A 22534-nucleotide genomic window follows, 5' to 3' on the forward strand; every position below is an offset into this window, starting at 1 on the left:
GGCTGCTCTTTCTAAAAGAGCAAGAATTCCACATCCCTTTTTGACATTACAAGCACCAAATTCGGTGCTTAGCTGGTGGAGGAAAATTTGCTAAAATTTGGTCATGATTGCTAGCTGTGTTGTTTGAATTTTTTATGCAATTGCTGACTTTTTTGGCCATGATATTTCCTATAAATAGAAGTGTTGAGGGAGAGCTCATTCATTCCATTGAGAGAGAGCGATTTAGCATTTTAGAGAGAGAGTTAAGAGAGCTTGAAATTATAAGCTCTTGTCATAGTGATTTCAGAGTTTGGGTGTATTGAGATTTTGGGTAGTGAGCTAAAATACTACAATATTTGTAATTCCTTTTGACTAGTAAAATATGTTTCTTCTGTCTTCGTCCGAGGACGTAAGCTAAAAGCCGAACCACGTAATTTTCTAGTGTCCTCTTTTGTGATTGTTCTTTATTTTCTTCTAATTTTATTTTAGCTGTGACCCTACTTCACCCATCAATTTCCTAACAGGTTTTACGTGGAAAACTCCTATACTGGAGAAAAACCACGGCCGCCAAGGACGATGAGAGAAAAATCCAGTACGTGAAAAATTATTATAAGAAAACTAGTAATAGATGACATGAAATAACTATCATAAAATGAGGCGCATGACAGACAACCTATCTGTCATTAATTTATGACAGAATTTTTTCCGTCATACTTTTATTATAGTTTTTAGTAGTCACATGCATATCACATCATATTTGAGAGGGAAACTAAAAAATTATTTGATTTTTTTTTCATTTCTTTTGAAAAATTTTGGGTGGAAAATGGTATTATTTCAATCAATATTATTTTAAAATATTTATTTTTATTAATGTTTTATTTTTATTATTTGAATTTTATTGTTATTGTTATTATTTTTTATATTTATTATAATTTGCATTTATTATTATTATTATTCCCGAACTATGCAAATTTGCAATGTAACATATGATATTAGTAATTAAAAAATCCAGTAAATATAAAAAAAGCAATTTAATATATATTCAAACTTCAATATTCATTTAACCATACAAACTCTAACATCCACCCCAAATCTAAAATTTCCTAATAAAAGTTTTGCACATGAGAATCATCCCCAACATCTAATTCCAACTACTTGTCCCCAATCGTTACTTCTCAAAACAATCAACCAATGCCCATTAATTGAATCTTTGATTGCCTGATGGTCACCAAACTTGAGTGAGTTGCAAATTTTCCAAATTATACTTGATTAGTTACATAATTGAAAACAAATCCTGTTAATTTATTTGTTACAATTCATTTTGTAGCAATCACATAGTTAACTAAGCTCCATCTAGTAGTAGAGAATATGTAGAAAAAATCACAAAACAAAATAGCCATTGCCATTGATAATATACCGGAGCTGAAACAGAACAGGAAGAAAAATCATCTCGAATGCAAGTGCACACTTGAATTAATATCATGAATAAAGGATAAGAGTCAAATGTAATAGTATAGATAAAACTTAACCCTTTCGTATGATGGGAGTTGCCAGTGTATTGGCGTTAATTATTTTAAAGAATTCAAATATTTCCTCTCATTTACTAACACACTACAAGCAGAATGAATAGACTACTACATAATGAATATTCTTAGATATCATATACCAATTCAGTTGGGTACTTTATAATAATTTACAATGATTGCAGGCAGTAGTCACACTTAAAATATATTTATGTAACTGACATTTCAGTAGACATTCAAATGGCTTGGAAAATTATACACAAAATAACATTGAAATGCTTGGAAAATTAGACACACAATACATATTTAACTCTTAAAATGACATTTGGAAATTCTGGATGAGCAAAAACCTTAGAAATATTGTGAAGAACACAAAGATCAACATCTTTAACACAATAAAAATTACTTCTTTCTAATTTTCTCATTTTTTATTAAAACAGACATAACCCAGCAAGCTCAGTTCCTTAATGATACGACCAACGGCAAAAAGAATTGCATTTCTAAACATTACCCAAAAAGAGTTTATGTATAAAAATATGTATCAATTGCTTGGAAGAATTCTAAAAATTAGTAAGAATACACTTACTCACCATTAACTAAGGCAGCCCCACAAATCAGCAAATTATTTAGACCCTGTAACGGGAAATTTCAGGCTAACATCATTCATAGAAAGAAAAAGATACCAAAAAGATAGAAAGAAATTTCAGTGACAACATTAGCTTGAGCAGTTTAAAGTTTGCTTTCCAGTTGAAAATACAAGTCAATATCACAACATAAGTTTTATAACAATTATTTTTAAAAGTTGAAAATTTTCCACAATTTTAAAAATAATTATTCACTTTGCTATTTTCCTTTATCAAAACAATTGCTAAAATGATTTTTATAGTTGAAATGAAAAATTCTTGTTACCTTCCCTTTGTTCCAAGCCTAACAATTTTCATTTTTCACACTTAAAAGGCTTGAACCATTGTCTATAATAAATCAATATGCAATTCTCAGACATTTTACTTTGATCTAAATTTAATATAAGACGCAAAATTAAACAAGTGAAGATTAATACCTTGAAAATTTTGTGTACTATTGCTGCAAAGTGGAGGAAGAGATTTTGATGGAAAATATTGGGAGAGTGAGTTGGTAAAGGAATTAGGTAGCTCGTATGAAGAGCCATGTAATGATGATGTATCTTTTTCTATATACTTTTCCATCAGAATCATTATATGGATAAATTTATAAATTCCATCAAAAATTGACGCAAACATCACAAGAATGCTTTCCAAGAACAAAATCAAAAGCTACTCACAGGTGGCATTACTTCATATTGCTCTATTTCTTTTTGACTCAATTCAGTTACCAAAATTTATAAAAATACTATTGAAAACCTTATCAAAAAAATCCATTTATAAATTTTCTCCATTGGACTCGCTTTACAAAACCCGTAAGGAAGAAATTACATTCACTACCACTCTACATCAGTAAAAAGAAACAATGGATAATAACCCAATCTTCTACGCACAAGCACAAACGAAGCTCAACAACAGAAATTCTAAAAGTTACGAGAAAACATTTTACAATCAAGACTCAAGCTCCACGACCTCTAATAATAAATATAGTTGTTACTTATTCTAAACATATAACTAAAATCTATAGTATATTTGTACATCCATGACAAAATTCAATCTTGAACTCTACACCATAGATCATTTCAATAGCTAGCACAACTGCTCTTATTCAAAATAAGATCGATAGCTGATTGGCAGCTTATGACCTCTTCAAGGCATTATCCATGTAGCATTCCAATCTAAGATACTACTCCCAAACATCACAGACATCGCTACGCTATAAATCATGCCACAAAAATTGGGGATATTAGACTACAAGTTAAAATCAAAATTATATGAGAGTGTGTGTGTGCGTGTGTGCACGTGCGCATAGAGAGAGAGAATTAAAAACAATTAAAGATTGATTAACTAAATATTAGATAGATAGATCTAATAAACGGTCCTGTAATTGATTGCAAATAGAACTAATTGAATTTAATTTGTTTGCTTGGCTGTGTTTCTTTGGCGCGATGACAGTGAGGGTTTCAAAAGTTAAGGCAAAACAATTTAGGGTTTTCACGGTTAAGAAGTGAGAGGCAATAAGACATTGAAATGACGACAAATCGAGAGTGAGGGTTCAAACGGCAGCAAAGTGGTGGCTTGAACATGAATGTCTAGTGTTTCTAACGATGAGAGGGTGAGGCCATGAGTGACGGTTTCTGCTAAGTGATGAGATTCAACACTTAAGGGGAAAAAAAAAGATTAGGATTACAAAGCACCAAAACAGTGCGTTTCATATTTTTAAAATTTATTTTATAATTAAAAATTTAATATTTTAAGTTTATAACGACGACGTTTCTTAATTCATTTAATTTTTTTTCTAAAAATACCTAGAATTTTTGTCAAAACAGCGGCAAAGTAAAGTCAAGTTAAAATTCTATCATGAATTCTTGATGTAATATATTCTATCACAAAGTCGTCATAAATCTTTGTAATTTTTTTCGATCACATGAGCAAGCTCAGAAAGTCATGGCAAAACCCACCTCTTCTCGCATCGATTCCACCAGCTTTGAGTGATGCCACCGCTTGGATCTCGATCCTCAGCTCACCCTCAACCGCGCCAACTGAAACCACTGTTTTGGTCGCGAATGACTGTTGGAAATCTCGCTGCTTGGGAAGCTCGATATGTCGTTGTCATTGTGCGTGGGAGGTCACCGCCAGCACCATTGGACTCACTGAGATCAGAACTATCAGACTTGAGCTTCCTGTTGCCGTTGACTGAACTCCAGTCACCGTTGACCGGTAGGGGCAATTCGGTAATTCTATAAAGTTTGGGGATAGTTTTGTAATTTCTAAAATTGGTGGATAATTTAGTAATTTCAAATTAGGGCAGTTAGGTAATTTGAGATTTCGAGGGTAATTCGGTAATTTAAGTTGTTAAGAGCATTTTCGTAATTTCGCTCTCTAAGGGTAATTTCATGAATATGACGTGGTTATTTTTGTAACTTGAATCGAGGGTAGTTTGGTAATTTAGGATTTTAAGGATAATTTGGTAAATTATGATGTCGTGGACATTTTGGTAATTTATGAATATAGCGGTATTTTGGTAATCTTATGCATACGGGGATAGTTTATTGCAGGTAAATATCGTTTCAAGCTTGTTAGTCGTACTTCACATTTATAGATATTAATTGTGTCATTTACTTTATTTAGGAGGAGCAACGAACGAGAATCAAGCCGTAAACGAGGACGATAGCCGAGTTTGAGCTCATCATTGTGAGTGGAATATACAAAACCTATTTTCATAGTTAATAATGATAATAAAGCATGTTTGTGAAATAAGCATTTTAAATATTTTGATTTAATGATTTTCTTGAAATGGATTTTATTCACGCATTAATATTTTATTAAAATATTTGGTTAATGGTTTTCCGTATCAATTTTGAATAAAGCATGATAGTATTTTAAATATAAGAAAAGTGAATTCAAATGTGGTATGATTTAAAGTACGATTAAAAGGTATATGAATATGAGTATAATGATTGTTTTTAAAATCATTAGATAGTATCCTTCCCCTCCAGATACAGTGATATAGATGAGATGAGAGGCCTTTGGGGCCCATCTGAAGACACATAGAGGCTTTGGGCCGTATGTTTGGGCGCTTTTGCCTTTTGGGGGCATATGTGTGCGATATGATGATTACAGAGATACAGATATTGAGATATATAGGAGATATAAGCCTTTGGGGCCCGTTTGAGTACACACAAAGGTTTTGGGTTGTGTGCTTAGGCGCCTTGTCCTTTGGGGATCAGTTTATGCATGCATAGATATGATGCGATATATGAGATATGAGATGGCATTTCCCTGTCTAACCGTTGTAGCTTCGGGGCATGGTGGTTCCCTAATTGCCCGTCCGTCGAGATTCGGATATGATGAGATTATTCTCTTGGGTACTTGTTTAGTGACAAATATCACGATTCAAATGTTGAGATTATAGTGTATCATGACTTCTTTGATTTTATATGGTATTATATATTATGTTTATGTGACTGTATGTTTTATACTCAAATAAGTTATTTAAGTTCTTATGAAAATTTTGCTAAAAGGATTTTTTGAAATGATATAATTATTTTGAAGTAAATTTATTTTTCAAAAACTACTATCCACTCACTGAGCTCATTGAGTTTTATACTCACCCCGTTTTTATTATATTTCCCCTAGCCCCCTCCCCTCTATTGGAAATTTGTAGGTACATCAGTCGACCCAGCAACGATAGTTAGATTGGAAATTATGGCCACGTGATGGTGCCAGGAATCACAGATGTTTGTTAGGATATTTTGGATTGTATAAATTATTGCATATTCGTGATTAAAGATAATATATTGTATTTTTGACATTATATGTCTGGAGGATATTTGGTATGGGATTGAGGAAGTTGGTTGCGGAGGTTGATTAAATATTGAATTATTTTTTGGAGTGTTAATTTTATAAATTGCAGGTTTAGGAAAGTCATAATTGTAGAGGAGACTATGCTGAATTTTTGGTAGAATTCTTAGATATTAGATTAATTATCAATTCCGTTGGACGAGATTAGATAGATTCGCCCTGGGGATTTGGGGTGGGTCATTTCACATATTTATTTGACTTACCAAGTTTCTTGCTATTAGGCTCTCATGAGCTCGTGCTCTCATGTAGCTAGGCTTATTTGACTTACTAAGCTTCCTGCTACTGAGCTCTTGCTCTCCCATGTTTGCATGCTCCTGTGTTCTCATGCTCTTACGTAGTTGTGCTTTTTTGACTTATTAAGCTTCCTACTACGTACTAAGCTATCACATTTTCATGCTCTCATGCCCTCATACTCTCATATAGCTTTGCTTATTTGACTTGTTAAGTTTCCTATTACTGAGCTCTCATCCTGTCATGCTCTCATGTTGCTGTGCTTATTTGATTTATTAAGTTTCTTATTACTGAGCTTTAAAGCTCCCATGTTTTCACGATCTTATGCGTTTGTGCTATTTGACTTATTAAGCTTCCTACTATTGAGCTATCATGCTTTCATACATTCACGTAGTTGTGCTTATTGGATTTATAAGCTTCCTGCAACTAAGCTCTCATGCTCTCATGAAGTTGTGCTTATTTGACTTATTACGCTTCCTACTACTGCGTTCTCATGCTTTCGTGCTCTCATTCTCTCATACTCTCATGCTTATCATGCTCTCTTGTAGTTATTTCACTTTTCACATTTCTCATGTAGTTGTGCTTATTTGATTTATTACGCATTCGGCTGCTGAGTTCTCATGCTTTCGTACTCTTATTCTACCAATGCTCCCATGTTTTCATGATCTTATTACTAAGCTTTCATGCTCCCATGTTTTCACGATCTTATGTGTTTGTGCTTATTTGACTTATTAAGCTTCCTACTACTAAGCTATCATGCTTTTATACATTCACGTAGTTGTGCTTATTGGATTTATAAGCTTCCTGCAACTAAGCTCTCATGGTCTCATGTAATTGTGCTTATTTGACTTATTACACTTCCTGCTACTGAGTTCTCATGCTTTTGTACTCTCATTCTCTCATACTCTCATGCTTATCATGCTCTCTTGTAGTTATTTCACTTTTCACATTTCTCATGTAGTTGTGCTTATTTGATTTATTACGCATCCGGCTGCTGAGTTCTCATACTTTCGTACTCTCATTCTCTTATGCTTTCATGCGTATCATGCTCTCTTGTGCTTGTAATTATTTGACTCTTCACCTTTCTTATTACAACATGTATAATTATCGAAATAAATGTTTGTCTTTAAAAATAAATTTTAAGGCTGAAGACTTTGAATTTTAAAACAAATATTGACGGGTCTAGTGTTTTAAATTATACTACTTGGCATAAGTATCCAAATTTAATGTCATTATTTTATAAAAAGAAAAATGATTAAATTGTTGAAAATATATGAGAAAAAACGATTTTTAAAGACCAAAACAAAATCCAACCCTTCATTAAATATGTCGGTTTGAACAATGGATCTATCCATTAAAAACTCGATTAGATAAGATCGTTTTATCGATTAATCTTATATTCTGTTAATGTATCGTATAAACTTTTGTCAAGCCAATGATCATATATGGATTGCCAAACTCTATATGAAGAGCGGAAGTCCTGCCGAGTTCAAACTAAGTAATTAGTTCCTTTGGTTTGCTTTGATTAGGAAAAAATAAAAAAATAAAAAGAAAGAAAAAAGTGCCCACTCAAGTTCCAGCAACGGTTTCCAGTTCAATAGAAAAACCTGTTTGTCCCAAATTGAATGTCATGTTTTTTTATACAAAGTAAAATGATTAAATTGTTGAAAATATATGAGGAAAACGGTTTTAGTAATGGATCTATGCTTTAAAAGCTCAACTCGATAAGATACAGACAATCGTTTTATTTTGTAATTTTACATTCTATTAATGTATCGCATGAAATTTTGTCCAGCCAAAGGTTATCTATGAGAGAAATTTTATAATATATATATATATATATATATATATATATATATATATATATATATATTGTGTAACTGAGAATATAGAGGCAGGGACGAACAGAAAAAATTTAAAAGGGTTTTGAGCCATTTTTGGACACTTAGGTTTTATTTATCCTCACTACACTTGATTTGCAATGAAGTTGAATGACAAATTACCCTCAAGATACAACAAACTCTGAACACTATCTCTAGCGATGAAACTATATTCGATAACGGGTTATGAATCTGTAATATAATCTGGGATATTTATAAAAAAGTTAAGTATCTATTCATGAAGTATTGCGTTTATTCACAAAACAATGCAACCCTCCAAACAAATTAAGGCACCTTTTTAGAACAGATACACCTCTTTAAATAGACACTTTAGTGAGAAACATTGCACCTTTCCATCATTTAATTTGATTAATTTATTTAAAATAAACTAATTAATTAATTACGAAGGAATTATATTTCAATCTCAAAGCTTTCTCATTTTAGTGCCGCAGTGTGTCTCTCTTGGTGCTGCAGCACCAATGTTCTCCCGTATGTATAATAATAAATATTATAATCTCTTTTACATTTTAAATAATCACTAATTACATGCTATTTCTTTAAAATAAATGTACAAATACCATTGCATCATTCCCCTAGATTGCAAGGACCAATGAAATTAATGCTTAGCCTAGATGAGATGTAAGGTTGCAGAATGAAATAAATATATTTCTTAACATCGAACCTGTAACAATACAGCACTTAATTACTGTAACTAACATAAATTGAACTTTCCGTTTGCACGAAAAGCCAATTCAGTAGGAATTGCCCTGCAATTTTAGGAACTATTTAAATAATTTGTCTATTATATATGTCAGCATTACTGCATCAGCTTACAACTAATAATCCGAAAGCTATATACATGGATACTTTCAACAAACCCTCTTAGCCACTTGGCCTTTAGTATGAGTGGTGAACCACTACCCTCAAAGTTAAACATGATTATGAGGATAGTGGTTCGAGTTCCTATGGACTCAACATCTCTTAAGTAATTATAATTGTGTGGAGTTAATTTATAAGTTTTTCTCTATTGCGAAATGCAAGTGAAGTATAGACATCCCTCGTCTGCGAGGGTTATTTGTCTGGGCATGTACTTCATAGAATTTATGGTGCGTTTACTTGCCGGATTGAGGAATCAAAATCCGGAATCAGAATGAGTGATGGTGTTTACTTCGCAAATATGGACCAGGAATCGGAATGGTGGGGCCCACCACTATTTGGGAATGGGGAATGGGAGATTGATTCCCATGGGGGGAGGTGGGAATGAGTCTCCCATTCCCGGGATTGACCATTTTGCCCTCCCCCAAAATTAAAAATGCCCACTTTGTCCTCTTTTTTAATTAATTAATATAATATTATAATTAATTAATATTATTAACTATAATTATTAAAAATTATAGTTCTTGAATAAATAATCACAATAATTAATATATTATTATTATAGTTAATTAATTAATTATTACTATTAATTAATGTATTAACATATTATTAATGATTATTATTATTTTTGAATAAATAATCACAATAATTAATTTATTATTATTATTGTTATATTAATTAATTAATTAATGTACTATTATAATAATTAATTTATATATTATTATTAATTAATTAATATAATTATTACTATTAATTAATATATTAATAATTATTGTTTCCTGAATAAATAATCACAATAATTAATATTATTAATAATTAATATACTATAATAATAATAATTATTATAATTATTATAATTAACTCATAGATTATTATTAATTAAATAATATATTTATTACTAATAATTAATATATTAATATATTATTAACAATAATTATTAATATATATATTTTTTGAATAAATAATCACAATAATTAAGATATTATTAATGTAATTAATTAATTAATATACTATTATAATAATGATTAACAATAATGATTATAATTAATTCATATATTATTATTAATTAATTAAATTAATATTATTAAATAAATAATATAATTATTACTACTAATTAATATATTAATATATTATTAACAATAATTATTCATAATTATAATTTTTTAATAATAATCACAATAATTAATATATTATTTTAATTAAGTTATTAATATTAATATTATTAGTTAATATATTTTTATAATAATTTTTATTATAGTTATTATAATTAATTAAAATTTTTTACAATTAATTAATATATTAGTTAATAATTATTATGACAAGAATCCATTAAGTACTTTTTAGTAATTTGTTACAATCTAATTCATTCCGATTCCGATTCCAAGACAAAGTAAACACATTAATAGCAATCCAACTCATTCCGATTTCGATTTCTACAGTTCAAGTAAACAACTTATTTTGATTCCCATTCCCTATTCCGATTCTAGCCCATTCTGCTTCCTGCCCATTCCAATTCCAGTTTAGTAAACGCAGCATTAATGTAATGATGTAAGTCCTAGGCGAAATGCGAGTGGAGCAGAGACATCCCTCGTCTGTGAGAGTTATTTGTCTGGGCATGTACTTCATAGAATTTAATGTAATAATGTGTATCTCAATTATATATCTGATTGTAAATATAAGTGTAATGATCTGCTGTAATAGTAGTTATAAATATCTGTGTAATACAGTATTCTAATGTCAGTATTCAAAAAAAAAAAAAACCCCCCTCTTAGTGTTACCCACATTTTTCATGCTTCTTTGGTCTTCTTAAAAGATGATGTGAAATAGACTGAAGACGAGGGTAAATGTTCGTTTTGTCCTTATATTTTGTATTAATAGTTGTTTAGTGTCTATATTTTGAAAAATACCTAATCATTTTTTTTTGAATATGTGATATTCATGTCCTTATTTTTTGTTTATTTTTTTAATATAACTCTTACTACAATTTTAAAATAATATTTGAAACGAATTTAGATCTATCACAAATAGATGTAGGTAATTAAAAACAAAAAATTAACAACTTAATTAATTTTTCGGAAATACTGTTCACCGCAACTGTTTACAATTACTGTTCATCCGCATTAAAAAATATTAATTTTCTAAAAACTCAATAAAATATAGAAAATAAATGACACGAAGATTTTTAGGTGATTCGGATTAATCAATCCTACACCCACGAGGCCACGCCGAGATGAAAAACAATTCACTAAGTTGAGATGTTACAACCTATGGATTTACCAAACTTAAGACTCTCACTTATAGTTTATCACTACAATGAAACAATTCACAATCTCTAGCAATGAAACTATATTCGAGAACAGGTTATGAATCTGTAATATAATCTGGGATATTTATAGGAAGTTAAGTGTCTATTCATGAAGTAATATGTTTATTCACAAAACAATGCAACCCTCCAAACAAATTAAGGCACCTTTTTAGAACAGATACACCACTTTAAATAGGCACTTTAGTGAGAAACATTGCACCTTTCCATCATTTAATTTAATTAATTTATTTAAAATAAACTAATTAATTAATTACGAAGGAATTATATTTCAATCTCAAAGCTTTCTCATTTTAGTGCTGCAGCGTATCTCTCTTGGTGCTGCAGCACCAATGTTCTCCCATATGTATAATAACAAATATTATAATCTCTTTTACAATTTAAATAATCACTAATTACATGCTATTTCTTTAAAATAAATGTTCAAATACCATTGCATCATTCCACTAGATTGCAAGGACCAATGAAATTAATGCTTAGCCTAGATCAGACGTAAGGTTGGAGAATGAAATAAACATATTTCCTAACATCGAACCTGTAACAATACAGCACTTAATTACTATAACTAACATAAATTGAACTTTCCATTTCCACGAAAAGCCAATTCAGTAGGCATTGCCCTGCAATTTTAGGTAATATTTAAATAATTTGTCTATTATATATGTCAGCATTACTGCACAATTAACTTACAGCTAATACTCCAAAAGCTATATATATGGCTACTTTCAACGAAACCGCTTAGTGTTACCCACATTTTTCACGCTTCTTGGGTCTTCTTAAAAGATGAAGTGAAAAATATTGAAGACGAGGGTAGATGCTCGTTTTGCCCTTATATTTTGTGTTAATACTTGCTTAGTATCTATATTTTGAAAAATACCTCATCTATTTTGTTTATTATGAGGCATTCATATCCTTATTTTTTTCTTTTTTCTTTTTAATATAACTCTTACTACAATTTTAAAATAATATTTAATATCTTTGCAATAACTAATCTTGCTAATAATAATTTATAAGATAATAACAAAAAAATTATATTTATTTTAATTTTATATTTTATTGTATGATGATATAATACCTTAGAGTTATTATAGAATTTCTCTATCTATGGATTGGGAAACTCTATATAAAGAGCAGAAGTCCTACCGAGTTCAAACTAAGTAATTAGTTCCTTTGGTTTGAGTGTGAAAAAGAAAAAAAAAAAGTCCGCTCAAGTTCTAGCAACGGTTTCCAGTTCAACAGAACAAACTGTTCGTCCCATTGCTGGTTTCCATCCTAACTTATGGGGAGACTATTTCCTGACCCTCGCTTCTGATTGCAAGGTAATTAAAGACGGATCTAAATAACTCATTAACTGCCAGCTAGCTAGCTAGCCATGTGTGTGATTAATTAGCATAGAGACTAATAAGTATTAATTAATTGTATTGTACATGCATGCATTGCAGACAAATGATACTACGCACCAAGAGGAATACGAAGCGCTGAAGCAAGAAGTCAGGAGCATGATAACGGCTACGGCAGATACACCTGCCCAGAAGTTGCAATTGGTTGATGCAGTCCAACGATTGGGTGTGGGCTATCACTTCGAACAGGAGATAGAAGATGCATTAGAAAACATTTTTCATAATAGCTTTGACAATAATGATGATGTTGATCTCCACACTGTTTCTCTTCGTTTTCGACTGCTGAGGCAGCAAGGATTTAAGGTTTCGTGTGGTAAGTAACCTTATTGCTTATAGCTAGTCTGGGTCTCTATAGTTTCTGCCAATGACGTACGTACTTTTTTTTTTTTTTTAATTAAGGCCACTTACGTACTTAGTTCTTGCAACTTTTAAAAAAAATACTCAAAAGACTTGTTATAACATTTGTCAGTGTTGGATTTGAGCAGTAAAAAGAAAATAATCATATAATTAAGTAGATTTTAACGAAAATATTCGCACAACAGCGACATTTTGGGGTATGTTTGAAAATACAGGAACTGACTGAGTAGTTAGCAGAAACTATCCCTAGCCATTTATATATGTATTATACAAGCTGATGTCAATGTAACTGAGCACAATAAATCTTTTACTAAAAATATCAGATGTGTTCGAGAAGTTCAAAGATGATGAAGGTAAATTCAAGGCATCATTGGTGAAGGAGGTTCAAGGCATTCTAAGTTTGTATGAGGCAGGACACTTGGCCATTCGCGGAGAAGATATATTGGATGAAGCCATTGCTTTCACTAGAACTCACCTTCAGTCAATGGTATCTCATGATGTGCGCCCTAATAATCTTGCTGAACAAATTAATCATGCTCTCGACTGTCCTCTCCGCAGAGCCCTCCCAAGAGTGGAGACAAGATTTTTCTTGTCTGTCTATCCAAGAGATGATAAACACGATAAAACTTTGTTAAAGTTTGCAAAGTTAGACTTTAACCTTGTGCAAAGAATACATCAGAAGGAATTAAGTGCCATCACACGGTAAGCTCTTAATCCGCGCCTGCGTTATTTTTTACTTTAAAATTAACAGATACATTGATTTGCTCTTTTAATTAAGGAAAAGATTTTGAAAACATACAAATCTCTTTTCTGTTCATTTAAAATTCGAGTAAAATATATTTTCATTGTCTTCGTTCTTGTTCAATTATTGTGGGAAATTGTCACTTTCATTCTATAATTCTTAGTTTTTACTACTTACATCTTTACGGTTTTCATATGTAACAGCCTATTACCTGTTTAACGTAAACTACTCTTTTGGGGCTTTGCCCTCCCCTTTTCTTTTAGAAATAAAATATAAAAAACAAAGAAAAAAATCGATTTTAAAGAGATAAATGCAACAGCAAGAACATTTTGAGTAAATTTTAAAATTATGAGGACAAACCAGACGTTTAGCCGAACCCAAGGACTATAAGGACATTTAGCCAAATGGTTTTCTAAACGTTTGACAAAGGGAATAAGGATCGATTCTCTCCCAGCCTTTGCTAGTTTAATGAGTGATCAAGATTTAGTTTTGAATTTTTATATTGATCATCAACCAGCTTTTTTCACTTTATTTATAATTAAGCCAACTTTTGTCACCAAATTTGGAAAACTAAGAGTAGCTAGGAAGAGGAGAAAAGAAAAAACTAGCAGCGGATCCTAATAAAAGTAGGCAATTTAATTTCTCATTTATTTTTTACTATCTAATTTTAACAATCTTATAAAATTTCACACAATGGCCAAAAAATTCTCTTCTCTTATTTATGATATGGATCATACGTGTATAATTCTAGTGAGCAATAACCTAGTTTTTGTCTCTCCTTTTTTATCTTTTAAATTGCTCAATGCAAGCGAATTTATTAATTAGTTTTAGCTTCCAATTAGATAATTTTAATATGAAATATTTGAATTTCAGGTGGTGGAAAGATTTAGACTTCACTACAAAGCTGCCTTATGCAAGAGACAGAATCGTAGAGTTGTATTTTTGGATTGTAGGGACGTATTTTGAACCAAAGTACACTTTAGCAAGAAAAATAATGACCAAAACAATTTACACGGCATCTATCATAGATGACACTTTCGACGCTTATGGTTTCTTTGAAGAGCTCAAGCTCTTTGCAGAAGCAGTCCAGAGGTTTAAAATATTTTGTGATCTATATAAATATAATAAATGATTATTATTATTATTTTAAATTTTCATTCACACGATATATTGCTTCGTATTCAGGTGGGACATTGGAGCCATGGATATACTTCCAGAATACATGAAAGTGCTTTATAAGGCCCTTTTAGATACTTTCAATGAAATTGAGCAAGACTTGGCCAAGGAAGGAAGATCGTCCTATTTACCTTATGGCAAAGAAAAGGTAGACAATTAAGGGGTAAATCCTCAATTAGTCTATGTAGTTTAAAAAGGGTAAATGCTTGAATAGTCCCCATATATATATATCCGGTTAAATACCCATTTAGCTCTCATATTTTGAAAAATTCTCAAGATACCCTTGTTATTGGATATGTGACACTCTTATATACCCTCATTTTTTGTTGTCTTTTTTTTTTGTCTGAACCACGAGGTGGTCCTGAGTGAGCCCCAACTGTGAGAGGCACCTTGAAGCCCGTACCACAACCCAAACTAATCCCCGCTCGCACCGGGTAGGCCCGTAAGGGGTAAAGTGCTGGCCAAAGTGGTGACTCTATACGAGAGCGGGGCTTGAACCCCTGACCTTTCTTAAGGAATGAGAGTGTCGAACCACTCTTATATACCCTCATTTTTTGTTATCTTTAATGATAATACCCGTACTACCATTTTGGAGATTGATTGAAAAATTAATCCATTATTGTTTATCAGCAAATTAACCAATAATTATTCTTGTCTTTTATTAAAATTATTAGACCGATAGTGTTGAATATTTCATTGAATTGGTTTGTGGTGCTCAGATGCAAGAGCTTGTTCAAATGTACTTTGTTCAAGCCAAGTGGTTCAGTGAAGGTTATGTTCCGACATGGGACGAATATTATCCGGTTGGACTTGTAAGTTGCGGCTACTTCATGCTTGCGACAAATTCCTTCCTTGGCATGTGTGATGTTGCAAACAAGGAAGCTTTTGAATGGATATCCAAGGACCCTAAGATTTCAACAGCGTCGTCAGTTATCTGCAGACTTAGGAATGACATTGTTTCCCAGCAGGTAGCACACTATAAATTAGTTAAATTATCAATTCTCCCTTAGATCATGACTATTTATATTTGGATTTGAATCTAAAGTTGAATTGAGCTGTGCTGAGTTTTTTATGATCTTCTGTCATGCGCGTATTTACACATAACAATGTGGTTTTATGTATTGTCAATATTAGATGAGACTGATGTCATGGACTTTTAATAATAATATAATTATTTAATAAAATTTCTCTATTATCTATGTGTGTAGTTTGAACAGAAGAGAGGACATATTGCCTCAGGAGTTGAATGCTACATTAAGCAGTATGGTGTTTCAGAAGAAGAGGTAGTTACAGTTTTTACTGAAGAAGTTGAGAATGCATGGAAAGATATGAATGAGGAATTCCTGAAACCAACTGCTTTTCCTGTGGCTTTGATTGAGAGACCTTTCAATATCGCACGTGTGATTGAATTTCTAAACAAGAAGGGTGATTGGTACACTCATTCTCATGCGATTAAAGACCAGATTGCCGCAGTGCTCAGAGACCCTGTTACCATCTGAAGAGTTATAAGTATTTCTGTCAGTTACATTTCATGGTGTTTTCAGAATAAATGGTGTTTGTATCAAGGGATTGAGTTACTCTTCATCTCCTGCTGTTTGGGATAAAATGTAAAAGAAATTGGGTTATCGTTGATCTCTGATGTGCGGAATAAATTGTATTTTGATCCACTACTACAAAAATGTAAAATAATGACTCATACATTATGACAGTTTCTTTTAAAAACCGTCATTAAAAATATTTAATGACGGTTATTATATAAATGGTCATAATATATAATATTTATAATGACGGTTCTATTATAAAACCGTCATTAAATGTCATGCTAAAATATAATTTTAATTTTAATGACGGTTACTTGTAAAAACAGTCATTATAAATTTCAAATCTATTATATAACCGTCATTAAATATCAAGTTATTATTTTTAATGACGGTTTATAAAAAAAAAACAGTCATTACATATTAAACTATTACTTTTCATGACGGTTCTACTATATAACCATCATTAAATATCAAGTTATTATTTTTAATGACAGTTTATAAAAAAAACCATCATTAAAAGTCATTACATATTAAGATATTACTATTTATGACGGTTCGACTATATAACCGTCATTAAATATCAAGTTATTATTTTTAATGATGGTTTATAAAAAAAATAGTCAGATGCAGGGTTATTGTGGTGACACTGCCTCCGCTGTCAAGTCAGTTTAAATTTTCTGGGTGCTATCTTGAAAATGTTGGTGGGATTGTTGCTAATGATATTCTAAAATTTTGAATTCAGGGTTATTGTTTCACCACTGTGAGTTGCTTTCTCCATTTTTGCAATTCTTTCCTCTTAATTTGCTTTGAAATATTTGCTCGTTGGATTTATTTCCTCTTCATTTATAATCTATTTGGTGATTTTGTGTTGTGTAGCTTGTACCTTAGTCTCTCCCTTTCCTTTCATAATATTATAAAATATGTCGTGCACTTTGGCCTTTCGTTTCTTGATTTTCTTGGTTAATGAATTTGGAGAAAGAGTGAATTATGGGTAAGGGGGTAGAAAATCACATTGACAGATAAAGAGGATTGAAACGCCCTGATTTTTACTAAGTGGAGTTTACTTATTTGTTAAAAAAATGAATTTTAAATTATTAATGATTTAATTGTCTTACGCTTATTATATCGTTCATAAAATTTTTGTTACAAGTCCAGCCCATGAACCTCTTTATATTTTAGAATTTCTTTATTTATTTATGAAACGAAAACCAGTGTTCGGATTCAAAAAGAACAAAACAGAAAAAGGAAGAAAGGAAACAAGAGGATAGCAGGACGTGAGAGAGGAGAAGAGGGAGAAAGAAGAGAAACACAAGAGAGGCTAGGTGAAGGATTTGGATTTAAAGAGAGAGAATTGAATTTCAAAGCAAAATATTAAATATCCGGCTTTTTGAATTTGTAAGCCTTCTTTCTCAGTTCACTTTATTCTTTTATTTTTCTTCAAAATTCTTGTTTAAATTGGCATGCATGTTGATGTTGTTAAGTCATTTCTAAATTAACTTGCATGCATGATTAAAATTATGTTTATTAGGTATTATGTCATTGAAATTAGTCTCTTTTGACATGCTTGTTTCAAGTTCAGATTCTTATTTGAAAAAAAAAAAAATCTGTGTGTTCCATATTCTGTTTTGGGTATTAAATTAAATTGATACTACCTAGCAAATTCTAAACTGTAATGGCTGATTTCTTCTCTTATTTTTGTTTAATCTGTTCAAATTCATGTATAAATTTACATGCATAAGATATTTGCCTAATTATCATATATGTGTTAAATTCATTTTGAGTGAATTTTTATACTATATAATCAACTTCAAAGTTACATGGGTTTGGCCAATTTTCACATGATCGCTTCTTTGACTATTTGATTAGATTTTTGTTCATGCGTGGCTTAATTAATTTCAAAATCTTCGTACTTATAAAGCATTAATGTCTTTCAATTAAATTCTCTAAATTTTCCTGGCTGCCGTATGAACAACTCTAATTTTTTTTGCTTAAATAAATTTGTTTGAGTTCTGATTAATACTTTAATTTAATAGATTATAATGTAAATCTTGCGGCAGATTATAATTTATGGTGCTAATGGTATTTTTTTATTTAATCCATTGTTTTGTTCTTCAGGCTATTGATCCTAGGACTTGTATGGTTTTATTCAAAATGCTAAATTGGGTTGTATTCCAATGGCTGTATTTTGACGGGAAAAGAAGTATGTAGTGCTACACTTCTTTTTGATTTTATTATCATTATTATTTAGCTTAATGGCAACCCAATTTTCTCCCTACCCTTGTGAGTGTGGTCAAACCCCAAACAAATGAAGAAGTTTTCTGGTTTTGTCTTAAATTAAAAGCTAATTTGTTTAGCTTTACCTTTGATTTGAATTTTTTGTTTCTGTTCTTTGCAGCCAACCAATGAAAATGGTGATACTCGGGCTCCAATAAGTATTGATTTAATAGGAACCGCATTGGTAAGCCTAGTTGCAAGACAAGAACTACTTTGCAAAGCATGCTATGTGTATAATTCTGAGCATTAAGGATTCAGTTTCTAAAGGGCGAGCTTGCTGGCTAGGTATAAATGTTCCAAGTGCCAATCCCACCTTATGTAAGCACAAAATATAGTCTCCATTTCCTTTTTGGATTATATTTGTTTGTATAGTTATATGATACTGGATTTTAATTTAAGAATTTGTGTAGTACATTTTTTGACTGTTAGGAGTTAGTTTGATCAAGGTTATTTGAGTACTAAACTGTTATAATTGAGCTTGTATGCATTTACGTTCTTTATATGTAAATGACAATTATATCAATGTATAATGTAAATTGAAATTTGCCAATGTGGCTTCAATTGTACAATTTAGAACATGAAAACAACTATCTAAATTTTAATTTAAAAAAACAATTGAAGTATAGTAATTTTAAATTGCTTTTTTTTTCTACTGTGCAAAAGATGACTGTTCTTATATAAGAACAGTCATCAAAGAGCAATATAAGGTTTATAATACAAAATCATCATTAAAAATTGATATTTAATAACGGTTATTAAAAAACCGTCATTAAAAATATATATTTAATGACGGTTGTTGGCAAAAACCGTCATTAAAACTTATGTACCTATAGCATATAATAACGGTTTATTAGAATAACCGTCATAATAAGTATACATTTAATGATGGTTTTTAAACCGTCATAAAAAAGGTACTCCTTTAATGTCGCTGCCTAAGATGACAATTTTAGAACTGTCAACTTATGTCTTTTAAAACCGTCATTAAATATCAATTTTGTAGTAGCATGAATTAACTAATTTCTTTTCTATCTCATTAAATATCAATTTTGTAGTAGCATGAATTAACTAATTTCTTTTCTATCTATCAGTTATATTCCATGATATTTTCTACATTTGTATATTCATCTGATCTCCTTTCAATTAATTGTGCCTCTGATATCTAATTCGTTTTTATTAATATGTTTGGTGCGTGTTTATAATTTCAATAGTACCACCTTCAGATATTTAATTTAGTCAATAAGATTGATTGGAGGAGCGTTCTCAATGAATAAAATGTGAATATTCAATAATATTGACTGAAGTAGGGTTCTCAACGAATAAAAAGTGAACATTCAACAGCGTTTTGCGCAACCCGCGGGAGATTGGCCAATAACTTTTCGAGCAGCATAATTTATTTGGCTAGACTCGGGTATAAATCCGGGGAAGATAGGGGGCCAAAAAAAAAAAAAAATCAATTTTGACTTTGCCAATTCTATCTACTTTTTTTTTCCTTATTAAAATCGATTTCTAGAAGCCTACGAATATAATTCATACTTAAAAATTAGGTTATCCAAATCTTATACACTTGACTTAAAATTTATCTTTAGCCAACACTACAAGAAAAAGTGCCTACCATGACAGGCAAAATCTGTCATAGTAGGGGGTGGATGACGGTTGTTCATACCGTCATTATAGCCACCGTCAAGAATTGATGACAGAATAATACCAGTCATAATCTGTGATAAATATTTTTAGTCACATAACTGTCATAACTTTATTTAGAGAGGAATATAATAAATTTGAATTTGGCCCCTTTTTTTTAAAATTTGTGCGCCATATTTTGAATTTTTGGGGGGAAAATCAAATTTGGCGCGAAATGCAAATTATAATTAAATGAATTTTTTCAATTAAATCAAAAATTGAAATTATAATTAATAAAAAAAGGGTATTTTTTTTGCACCATGAAATTATTATCATTTTAATAACAATCCTGCAATTGATTTAGTAGAAATTAATATTTCATAAATTAGCTAATTAATTAGATTATTAAAATTAATATTGCAATTAAAAATTAACTGACAAAGAAAATGAAATGGATAACATTAACTAAGATTTCATAATTGTGAGCAAACATAATTTAATCAAATTTGAGAGTGACAAATCCAACATAAATAGAAGAAGAGTATTGTAACAACCTAAGAACTAAATTCCAGCAGCATGTACAACACAAATTAACAATGATCAGTTCAATTCCAGTAGCATAAGGAAGCCAAACAACAGAGTCATTTCTACCAACATGAACAAAGGCAACAACATAGTTCATTTCCAGCAACATTTCCAGCAACACTTCCAGCAACATAAGAGGAGCCAAAAATACTGATCAGACAAGGCCAGCAGTTCCCAAACGTGAAAATCCAACCTAAGAACAACCGAAATGTGTAAAATTGCATCAATATCCAGGAGCTATTTTCCAAACAAAGAAAAAAACTAGCGAACTCCAGCAGTACCCACCATCTTCATCATAATCCAACATAGAAGTATAATAAGCTAGATAACTGCCCAAGTAAAATATATTTCATCAATGAACTCACAATAACAACATAATAGGTAAGGGTTACCTCACATAACAGCAAGTACTCCAGAAAAATGGTTTGCCCACTCAATACGGACTTCATCTAATTCAGCATCAGAATATGTTGTCTTTCCGTTGAACTATTTATGAAAAATAAATATTTAGTGAAACTTTGAAACAGGACATGTTCTTTTTTATGAAGCAAATTATGATCAAGGAACTCACATTGTTCATTAGTAAAGAGAAGTCATTAATTAAGTCACTTAACGAAGCTTCAATATCAGAAATAGCTAGAAAAAAAATTCACACACAAACACATGAATATAATTCAGAATTACCTAGAATAAAAAAAAATTAACAGCATTATGCAATGCACGATTACAACTCAAAACAGAACTCAAAATTAACAACATTATATCTTCCTGGGAAATTATTTAGTAAATTGATTACCGAAATATATGCAATATATGCAATACATGCAAATACATTTCAATTTTTTACAAATTATTTACTACTTTACATAAAAGTTCAATAAATAGTCAAAATTAAATACATGCAAATGCAGCAATGACTCACCAGTGGGCGTGAAGCTTCAATTCACCGTCAAGCCTAGGGTTTCAACTTCGGCAACAACGATTTGGGTCTTCTTTCACGGTAAGCGATTGGGTTTCTTTCAGTCAATAAAAGTACCCTGGATGTTGTTCTCATTCCAATTTGGGTTTCGATTAGCACTGACTTCGTCCCAGCAAAGAGAGATGATTCAGTGAAACAACTAGAATGATTTTGAAACTATGGGTGTTTGGGTGTCGTTAGTTTGCTATGGCTGGCCTTTGAGGGTTTGCTCCAAGTGTGCTAATCGATTTTGAGATTCCACAATAACGCTTGCAAATTTTCTGAACACTTAGAAAAAAATTTCCCTCTTTTCTCACAAAAATGTTTCCCCCCTTAACAAAACGCAACGTTTTATTAATTGTTTTTTGTTATTTACGTCTGTTATCCTCAAACTTGCGAAACATACAACTGAGACGACATCGTTTCACTTCTATTTTAGTAATATAATATTTTTAAAAATTAAGTCAAACCCGCGCAATTAAAGTCAACATAAAAAATCAGTCTTTCATTCTTGATAGTCAAATAATTTATCACTAGTCTATCATAATTTCTTGATATATGATATTTATATCACCAATATATCAT

The 22534-nt window shown here is 31.0% G+C and overlaps 1 protein-coding gene across 2 annotated transcripts in view; it reads left to right on the forward strand.

Moving 5' to 3' along the window:
• The window catches only part of LOC102613448 (terpene synthase 1-like), a 58170-nt gene extending 41351 nt beyond the window's left edge, over positions 1-16819 (forward strand). The window contains exons 4-7 of one of the 2 annotated variants that reach the window (XM_052434209.1): positions 14669-14887; positions 14981-15119; positions 15691-15939; positions 16180-16819. In XM_052434209.1, coding sequence (XP_052290169.1) covers positions 14669-14887; positions 14981-15119; positions 15691-15939; positions 16180-16470 — 898 coding nt within the window. In that variant the 3' untranslated portion in view covers positions 16471-16819. The remainder of the gene's footprint in view (positions 1-14668; positions 14888-14980; positions 15120-15690; positions 15940-16179) is intronic. The other variant, XM_052434208.1, reaches the window with a different exon arrangement.
• The last annotated feature ends 5715 nt before the right edge of the window (positions 16820-22534 follow it).

The sequence above is a fragment of the Citrus sinensis genome, chromosome 9, assembly GCF_022201045.2.
Source record: "Citrus sinensis cultivar Valencia sweet orange chromosome 9, DVS_A1.0, whole genome shotgun sequence".
Lineage (NCBI taxonomy): Eukaryota > Viridiplantae > Streptophyta > Magnoliopsida > Sapindales > Rutaceae > Citrus > Citrus sinensis.